Raw genomic sequence first — 10,397 nt, forward strand, 5'->3', positions numbered from 1 at the left:
TCTGTTCTTTTTGCTGTTGTCCTAATAATATCCTTGATAGTTTTTTCAACACCCTGCAGTACAGGATCATTGCAGTTTGTCATGTGTGTAGTCTCTAATCTGGAATAGTTCCTCAGCCTTTAATGACCTCTGCTTTTTTGAAGAGCACAAGCCGGTTTTTAAAATATAATTTTTCTGATCTTGCATTTGAGTGGTTTCTTCCTGGTGAGATCTGGATTATGCATTCTGGCCAGAGCCCAATGTGACCATATGCCCTTCTCAAGTTCACATCTAGAAGCACAGTTTCCTTTGTTGATGTTAATTTTGATGTGTTCCAAAGTCGTGTCCTGTTTCTGCACTTCATAGTTACTATTTTTCCACATGCAACTAAGAAGCAATCTCTAAGAAATAACATGCAAATATCCTCCTTCAGGAGCACCCTGGATGCTTTTTGCCTTTTGCCATAACCAGTCTTTACTATGCTGGTTGCAAAAAGTGATTTTCCATACCTACTCCCTCCACATTGATCAGCATTCTATTGTAAGGAAAAGCTCTTCTGTCTGCTATTATCTATGTCAACAGTATGGACTCGATCCCTTTTGTTTCAGTGCTGCATAATTTGCTTGCCTCTATCTTGAGCATTCCCTTTAAGGCACCAGTTATGTTCATCTTGGAATTTGCCTGTCCAAACCCCAGCCCCTTGGTAAATCAGCTCTTTCACCAAGAAGCCCAGGTCCTTTTTAGGGAGACAGAAAATCAAGATCTGGGCCCCCTGTGTGCTCAATGCTTCTATGCGGTCCACTCAGTCCTTTGAATAGACAAGTCTGTGTATTCTAACACAAGTAAAGGAGAATCAATCTTTAATTTGACTGACTGCAGATTTAAAGTTGCTTCCTTTTTGCTCTTTAGTCATGATCATCACTAAGAGCCTGAGGCAGAAATCCACTGTTAACGCCATAGACAACAGAACAGAAATGGACAAAATTTGTGAACTATTTCTGGTACTGTAGACTGGGAGATTTAAGAGCTGCATGGTGTTTTAAGTACTAGAAAAGGGACTAATAGTATGCTTCCCCCCACCCCTAATATAAAAAGTCCTGGGACAAATTATCAGAAAAGTACCATGCCAATTGGACTATCTCCTCTATCATATTAGTGTGCTTTACCTCCCAACTTTGACTGTTTTAGACCCATGGCTCAATCTATTTTCTAATATAAACTATGGCCCTGTTTGGAAGTTCCATAGTCTTGAAATTGGGTTTAAAAAAATGTAGATGGCATTTTAGACCTGAAAAGGACCTAAAATTCATGAAGTATTAACCATTGTATTTTTTCTTCAGCTTAATATTTAGAGTTGTTTTAAGGCAATCTTTATCTCCAAGTGCCTTGAGTAGCTTCTTTGTTACCTAAGTTTTCAAAAACATTTTGAGCTAAGAATTTTTTCATCCAAGTAATCATACCTAGGATTAAAAACTAAAATTGAAGAGGCTTAAAAATGAAAAAAAAGACACCCCCATCCTATAATCTTACTTGGACTCCGCGTTCTTTTCCCTAAAGAAAGTACTACTTAGCTACTTCTGGTCGTGCTAATTTATTTTGAAAATTGCATTTGTTCAAGTCGAATCTACACCTGATATTCCTTGTTGGGTTTCTTTAAGTCATACTGTTGTCTTCTCAGTTTCCCAGGTATTTTGTTTGTCTCCCTTGGGCTATTAATTTTCCTGTGGCTTTGTTGGTCAGATCCACAGAAGCAAATCCAAGTATTTTTCCTTGCTTCAAAACATGTGCTGTAATCACTATCTCGTCTCCTAATTTAGCAGGTGACATGTACCTTGAAAGGAAACAAATTTGAATATAGTTAAGAGCAAATAATTTTTAAAAGGGAAAGTTGTGTGTATCACAGAAAGCTTTATGTTAATCTATTTTTCTTTTTATTATTATTTATGCCTACAGCACCTGGTCTTCCTAGGTGGTCTCCCATCCAAGTACTAACCAGGCCCGACCCTGCTTAGCTTCCGAGATCAGACATTGGGCTTGTTCAGGGTGGCATGGCTGTAGACCATGGACTGTGACTCCACTGGGGCGTGAACCCGGGACCTTCTGCGTGTAAAGCAAACATGTTAACCACTATACTATGGAACCACGTCCCGTGTTAATCGATTTTTAGGACTAAAATAATAACAGTAAACTTAATATCCTATCAAATTTGAATGGCTGGTCCTGACCAAGTTCCATCTTACTATTCCTGATTTACACAAGTTTCTTTTCCCCTAAATATAGGAAGAAGCTTTTGCACCCCTCTCCACAATCCTTTTTTGGTTAAGTTTCTCACTTCATATTTGGGGGTTGGTGAACAATTTCATCTAGCTTTCATTTAATCTGCTTAACTGTATATCTTATCAATATTTAGAATTTAAAATGACAACATAAGAACTATAAGGAATTAATATGAGGTCTTTATAGTCCTGGTGATGAATTGTGTACACATGTTTTTAGAGATACACTTCCTATACACCTTTATTCATAAGTTGTCATTCATTTACTTTTGAAATATATATAGTAAATGAGATTGTCCTAGTTTCTCTTCAAGTGAGTCACTTTTTGAAGCTCAGGCAGCTTGTGATGGTGGCCAATACTTTAGGCAACCCATACTTTGACAAAACTATGTTTGACTTACTAAAAATTCTTTAGGGTTGTGAAAGCAGTATTTTAGAAGATAATGAAATGCAGTGCTCGGTTTAAAGATCTCTGCTCTGCATAGAGACTCTTATGGCAAGGAAGAGTCATCAGCTGGTCTTACTGCCCATCTCATGGAGTAAGGTGAGGACTGCTGACCCTGCGCACCAGCACCATGAGCAGCAGCAGCTTTTCTTTCTGTACATCTTAATTTCAAAAGAACATTGCATCTTGTCCAGTGATTTTGCTTATTGCACCAAGTTATTTCCATAGTAAAGAGGGACTGAATATTCCTTAGATTAGCCTAATAACAGATTCTTTCAAAACCTAATACCTGATGTTATTTCCATTGCCCTTATGTCACATAACATTGGCTTTTTCCTCCTCACCCCTGTCCTGCCCCAAACAAAATTCATCTTTCTGTTGGTTAGGTAGAAAAAGCAGTTGTCTTGCAACTAAATCCCTGGGCACTGCACTTTTACTGAACAGGACTGGCAATAGTACCAGTTAATGTTGGAATTGAATTTTTTACATTTGGAATGTCTGACCCCTGCAGGCTGGCGGCCTGGCATCTGGGATACTGCTCCCTGCATCATGTAGTTTAAAACCTACAGAGCATGTCTGTGCAGTTCAGGGAGAGACCTGGATTGCAAACTGGACATTGGTCACCTGGTTACAAGGAGATGATGATGTATACATGAAGGTTTCTCCAACTTTTCTTTGAATTTTATTCAGCCTTTTCTCTATATGTACTTAATACAGCCTGCATAAGACACCTGTACAAGTGTCATTTTTCAAGACTGTATGAAAGTTATAAGCCATGAGTTTGCAGTGACTTTTCCCCCAGCAGTATACATATTAGAAGCTGAATGTTTGCTTTTTCGAATGTTTAGACCATTCCTCCTTAACTACTGATACATACTGTACTTGGAAATTAGTTCCTCTAAGTAGATTCTAAGGCCATGGGATATTTTAGGAGAAATCTAGACTAACACTTAAGGATGACCAGCTAAGGGCACCTCATTCTTTATATTATAAATGTGTTTAGTCTCGTTTGAACAAAGAGTTATCACATTAAGAAAAGTTATCTGGTGTAGTTTGGCTACATACGTGATGTTCATATCAACACTGACGCCAGGTGATCCCCTTTCTGTCTGTAGCAGAGCTATTGTTGATATGATGTCCACTAAGGTGGCTATCAACCCTCCATGGGCAGTGCCGAACGTATTGGTATGCTCTTCTTCTACTTTTAGTTCACAAATCACTTTCCCAGGAGCAGCAGAGACAGGAGTCACCTAAATGTAAAAGAAAAGAATTTCGAACATTCTGTGGTATTAGAAAAGCTCAGAGTCCATCAAAAACTATCACTGCATTAAACTGAGTCACCCCAAAAAAGTTGATTCAGAAATGCAAATATGTTACCAATCTCTATGATAGAAATTAACCCTTATATAAACTCTTTTTAAAGAAGAAACATTTAGGGAAAAACTGTGTTAGTCTTTGTTGATCTCTACTCCTCTGGTATAAATCAAACGTTCCATTTGAGCTTTTCAGCCTTGTGTACAACAACCTGGCTTCTCTTAATGGCTCCTTAGAAATTTTGCATCAACAAAGTCAGCTGGTCCCTTTGATTTATTAACCCATTAGAGGTTTAATTTGGATGTTCCTTAGTTTTTGAACAGGGTAATATTAAAATGACTTCATAATGAATGGTTTAAAACAATTTTAACAAATGAAGAAATTCTGTAATTCAATGAGTTACTATAAGGTTATGCCATGAACTCAATATAAAAAGTTTAAAAGCAGAATCCAGCAAAGGTAAATGACTGCTTTTAAGACCCTGCCCCATTTATAGCAACACAATGAAAAATAATTACATGAAAGATAAAATGTGGAACAGTTTTTAATTTTTTTTTTCTTTTTTACGTCTACAGCACCTGGTCTCCTAGGTGGTCTCCCATCCAAGTACTAACCAGGCCTGACCCTGCTTAGCTTCCAAGATCAGATGGGATCAGGCATGTTCAGGGTGGCACTGGCCATAGACTCGGTTTAAACTTTGTATCAAATATCTTTAAAAAGGAAACAAAAACAATAGAAATGTTTCTTATATCTTAAATTACTAGGAAAAACCATCATAGCATAATACTTAGAAGCTGGAACAGCGCTGTGACTGGAATGTGCTACATCTAGAAACTAATTTTCACCAACACTAGAGGAGTTCAGGCACAATATGGATATTTGGTGTGTCTGTTGATTTGGGGGTGGGGGAATGTCTCTAGCATTAAATAGTTATATTCTAGATAACTGCCATTTAGTATTTTTTTCCCCTCTCTTTAATTCCTCCCCCACCCCCCACTGCCACCCCTGACCTATGGATGTTGCCATCTCCCCTTAAGAACTAGATCTCTGAAGGTGGGGCAAGACGCCCCCACACACTCCCACACACTCCCAGACGCTCCCACAAGCTCCCAGCATGTACCGGGGGCCTGGCACCCTAGTGAGCATTTTCATATGTCAAGCACTGTGCCAAAAGTTTACATGTACCATGTAATAAGGAAGCCATACTTTCCATTTTGTAGGTAGCTTAAATTCAGAGTGGTTTATTCTGAAGGTCACCCAGGATGTAACAAAACTGAGATTTAGATCTAGGTCTGTCTACCTTCAATTGTCCCTATTTGCTCACTATAAAGTGAGAGCAGCCTTTACAGCTCCCACCAGGCAGACATTTTGGAGTTTCACAAACCACTTTAGAGGCTTTGCTGTTTATCCCCTAAAAGGCCCTGAAGTAAAATAAAGAGAACTATAAAATGTAGACAACCCCAAACAATGTTTTTTGCCTAACAAATAAATTAGTGGGAAAATAAATGTTACAACAGGATCAAGTCTATTTAACAATAAATGATGTAGCCATAAGATGTCCTCATAAATAATACACACCAAGCAGGACCAAGGTGGAATTCCCCTTATTCAGGCATTTACGTGAATACATCAAGCACTGGCAATGTGAAGATGTATGAGATCAAAGGCCTGCTCTTAAAGGTTTCACAGTCTAAGGGAAGAGACAAGTACACAAATGACTGCAGCAGAGTGAATTACTGCAAATAGAAATATGGGTTGCTTGAAATAAAGGTATCTAACTTATAAAAGCATGTTTTTAGGGAAGAGACATTAGAAAAGGCTTCCTGAGGAATGACATTCAAGACTTGAAGGACAGGTAGGAATCAGCCAGGTGAGGACTGGGAAAAAGCCTTGTGAGGCAAAACAAAGACCTAGGGAAGAACAGAGAGGAATTTATTCCTTGGGGATTTAACTAGCTGAAGTAACACTCTTCTTCACTGGAATAGTGGTGATGGGGAGAGATGTGCCGGGAAGGAATATAAGCAATCACTGTATTTTCCCCCAAAGGCTGGTACTGGCAAATTTTATCGACTCATTCCAAAATATCTACAAAGATAGATGCTAGGAAGTCCTCTCACAATAATGTTGGCAGGATTTCTTACACACAGGTTCCCTGCTACTTCCACTTGGAAAAGAAGGGCCACAGGGAAGGAGCTTCCTTATCCCCTAGACTGGAGACTGGGGCAATGGCTATTCACACCTATAGTTCTTTCAAGGGAGAAAGAAAAAGCTTGAACAGAATTTTTGCAGCTGATCTACAGTTTGGAATCCTATACCTGAATGTAGAGTCATTCCCAGGAAGGGTTAATGTTGTGCAGGACTATGGTGAGCTGAGGCCTGGGGAATGGCTTAGTTGTCATAATATATGCACTTAATTTCTATTAAAGCTCTCAGATAACTTTGAGGTCTCTGCAAACCTCACGCCTTGAATAAAAGGGCTTAGACAAGTGGTATAACGATCCAACAGCATTTCATTTCAGAGGGTGTACATAGAACTATATCTCGACTACCTTCAAGGTAGAATATAAATTCATCATCATTTCCTTTGAAATTGGTCATCCATTCACCACTGCTAAAATCAGAATGTTTCCAAAGCACTGACAGTTGCTCTGAGTGGATGTCAAATCCCTTTCCCCTACAATACTGATTTAACGGTTGACTTGAGTTCATTATTCATTAATTATGTCTTGGTTCCTTAAGTCCTGTATTTGAGCCATCTACTGCCATGTTATTTCTTTTTATTAGACTTTAATTACAAAAATAGTCATTTTACATAAATCAATAAATCAAACACTATAGAGATACAATTTCCTACCTACTTCTCTGTCAGTGCTGTATATCATTATCATTCTCTAGGCTTATTCAAACATGTACACATTTTTTTTCTTCTTATAAAATTTAAAAAATGGGATCATATCACACGCATCATTTTGCAATTCATTATTCTCTTCCTAGTATATCACAGCCATTCCTCCAGCTAAATTCAGATAGCTCTTTTAACACCTGTGTGGTATTCCCTAGTACTGAATACACTAGATGTGCTCTTTCCATATTTTTTACAATTACAAACAATGGTGCTTTCATTCGTACAGGATTGCCAAAATTAGAAAGCTAGGTAAAAGGGTATATAAATTTTTAACAAATTATACAGTAATCCGCCAGATTACTTTCCAAGAGCAATAAGTAAACGTGCCTCACTTCTAGGTCCTGAAATCTAGAGAAGTCCTTTTTGCTGCATTTTTCCTGGCTCTTAAGCGCTTCACCCCCTGGCGGGTGGGAGTGCAGAGACAGAAGTACGAGATGAACACCAGGTTCCCCAACACACTGCCTGCCCACTGTTTTCATCTCCATGTGCATGGCTCTACTTGCTGAGGGTATAACCTGGGTCCTGGTTTACAGGACAGACAAGTACAAGAGACTGAAGGTGGAAATAGAGTGAAAAATTGGAAAAGGAGGAAACAATAACAGAGTCAGCTGGTCGACAACAAAAAAAACAGAGGAAGGAAGAGAAACTAAGAAAACAGCAGAGATCTGTCAATGGTTCAAATGAAATCCATGTTTGCAATCAGCTTGTTTTACTGCCCTGCTGGGGATGTTCAACTCCATGTTTGATGGTAGAGTAGTGGCGAAGCTCCGTTTCACCCCCCTTTCATACATCAGGATCTGCTGGGGGATGACACCACAGACTGTTCCATCTTCCTGTGTATTCTCTGTACCATGTCCATTTGACAGGACATCCAGAAGATTCGTGGCTTTGCCCTTCGCGAGCGACCACCAAGCAGGCAGGTGGATTTCTTGGCCCTCCACCACCTTCTGGGAAGTTCTCTTGAAATCAAGAACCCTGTAATTCCTGTCTTTCCTTTTCTCTCTCTCCTCTCTCTCTCTCTCTTTTTTAGGCTATTCAAATCAGACTGCCAACTGCTTTGTAGCCAGAGCCATAGGCAGTGATAGCGCTTGGGCCACTTTCTAATTTTGAGTTATTCTGGGATGTGATTCAAATGAGAATGGCACCAAACCACCATGACAGCGCTTTCAGTCACAGATAAAAGTTTTTAAAGTAAATGCGTTGATTAGATAAGTTCAGGTAATGTTTATAAAATGAGAACCAGTGTCCTAATTTTGCTTACGTAAATATTTTCTGTGGGACTGACTCTCAAAACTACTATGTGCCATGAAAACTGGCCCTCCAATTTTAGTAGTTAGCAGTCCAAAAGAAAATTTTAGTTTAGTTAGTTAGTGACTCTTAATCAGGACTATGTATGTAAGTGTGTTTTTTAAGTCAAATATATGACCTGTGATAAATAGGCCAAAATTTTAGCTATTTCATCTATTTTAAAAAAGTGCCTCATTCCTTAATTCCTCATCAGTAATGCATTATTATTCTTAATTTTTACCATATACAATATTTAGCAGCATCCCCGGCCTCTACCCACTAGATGCTAGTAGAGCCTCTCCCACTCCACTCCAATTGTGACAAAGAAAAATGTCTCAAGACATTGCCAAATGTCCCATGAGGAGCAAAATCACCCTCAATTGAGAACCACTGGTTTAGGTTACCTTAAAATTTACAGTAAAAGGAACCGTGTCTACAACTAGGTTTATGGATCACTATACATACATACTTTACCCCTAGCAACGTTGCCCACACAAAACAACCAAACATGAAACTTATTTTAGATCAAACTAACAAACACAGAGCACCTACTGTGGTATTGACCTCTGCAGATAAGGCAGCCATGAGCTACCTGTCTGTATTGAGCAGAGATATAGCTACCCTGAACTAAGATCTGCTGTTAGTGTAAAATTCACACTGGATTTCAAAGATTAAGTATAAAAATAATGCTTTTTTGGTATTGATTACATGTTTATTTTGGATATGAATTAACAAAATATATCACTAAAATTAATTCACCTATTTTTGCTTTTTAAAATGTGACTATTATAAAACTTATAATTACACATACACTAGCATTTGTAGCTTGCATCATATGTCTATTGGATGGCACTGGTCTAGATATAGGGTGTACCATTCTTCAACCTTACTGCAAATTCTGAGAAACTCTCTACACTTGGTTTAAAGGTGTATCTTCTCGGAAGGTAAGTTATCACAAATGCCAGTTCAGTCATGCATGTGGCTTATGACTGTTCCAGACACTCAAAGGCAAATCTGACTCATGGTAAGATTATCATGAGAAGACACCGAAACATAAGGTTGCTCAAAGCTTAACAGCAAAAACCATAAACCAAAACTTTCTTTTTGGATAATACATCTTTCAAAATAATACTGTTAAATGGTAGTGTGTCCTTGGATTTTACTGTATTTGCTATTTGAAAACATTGAATACATTTGCCTAAGTATTTCCTCTATTTTTCACAAAACCTCTGAGCGATAATTAGGACATGTTGAAAATACAGCCTAAATGTTGCATTCCAAGAGTGAGACTTTAAAGCCTGCATTCTTCCTACAAACGGCTGCAGCTGATCTGTTGAAACTCCACTTCCAAATTATTTCTAAATTTCCCAGTACTCTCTCCTAATTAAAAGACAAATAGGCTTGCATTCATTTAAATATTACGGGGAAAAAGCCCTAAATGTTCTCAGGCTGTTAAATGTGGCCCGAATCTGACATAATCAAGGGTTTTTGTTATTCATGCTTATTTACAAATGCTTCCTTTGTAACATCATGTTCTAACAAAGACACTGAAAACTAGGAGACAGAACTAGTTTGTTCCTGTGCAAAGGTGGCAGGGTTGGCCTTGCCTAACTCCGGAGAGCACACCTCCATCCAGCGCTTTACTTTCCTACCTTACTGCAATTATTTATCTCCTAATCGACTAGACTGCAAATGCAGTCTGGAACCGCGGGCTGTCTCTCCAGCACCAAAGGCCTTGTCTGCGGAAAAGTCGAACTCTAAATCCTTTCCAGCTCTAGAATCGAGCAGTTCTGTTTCCATATGTGACAACCATACTTATATACGTTTAAATGAGATCATCCATGCACTTAACCTGGTACATTATGGAGCTCCATTAAAGTAGTAATCATTACTAAGGTGAACTACGGCCACAGCAGAACAGAAACTAGCGAGATACTTATCCAAGCACCTTGCCTCCTCTCCCTTCATCACAAGCTGCAGCTTCGCCTCTAATACCTTTTCCAAAACTCTATTAAAATTGCGGACACGGCTGAAGCACTGGATCGTCTCCCGCAGATTCTGAGTCAGGCTCATCATGGGCCGTTCGCTGGCTTCTGGGTCCTGCGCAAGAGTGAACCTCTGAAGAACCTGGAAGCCCAGGAGCTAGCGAAAATACAATCTGCGGCCTGCTGTGCGGCACACCACAACCACT

The 10,397-nt window shown here is 39.0% G+C and overlaps 1 protein-coding gene and 3 pseudogenes across 2 annotated transcripts; 1 reads left to right on the forward strand and 3 right to left on the reverse strand.

The window, feature by feature from the left end:
• Positions 1 to 1,551: 1,551 nt before the first annotated feature.
• ACOT13 (acyl-CoA thioesterase 13) lies at positions 1,552 to 10,334 on the reverse strand. Of its 2 annotated transcripts, none has more exons than XM_006919532.3 (3): positions 10,202 to 10,334; positions 3,766 to 3,950; positions 1,552 to 1,810 (listed from the first exon to the last, which is right to left on the reverse strand). In XM_006919532.3, the coding sequence occupies exons 1-3, from the start codon at positions 10,280 to 10,282 to the stop codon at positions 1,654 to 1,656; spliced, it is 423 nt and encodes a 140-aa protein (XP_006919594.1). In that variant the 5' UTR covers positions 10,283 to 10,334; the 3' UTR covers positions 1,552 to 1,653. The 2 variants fall into 2 exon arrangements, with proteins under 2 accessions (XP_006919594.1, XP_024894279.1); XM_025038511.1 differs by having other exon boundaries at positions 10,160 to 10,318.
• On the reverse strand, positions 1,924 to 2,039 carry LOC112469083 (annotated as a pseudogene).
• Positions 4,571 to 8,926, forward strand: LOC112469055 (annotated as a pseudogene).
• Positions 4,581 to 4,699, reverse strand: LOC112469072 (annotated as a pseudogene).
• Positions 10,335 to 10,397: the final 63 nt, after the last annotated feature.

The sequence above is a fragment of the Pteropus alecto genome, unplaced genomic scaffold (assembly GCF_000325575.1).
Source record: "Pteropus alecto unplaced genomic scaffold, ASM32557v1 scaffold106, whole genome shotgun sequence".
NCBI lineage: Eukaryota > Metazoa > Chordata > Mammalia > Chiroptera > Pteropodidae > Pteropus > Pteropus alecto.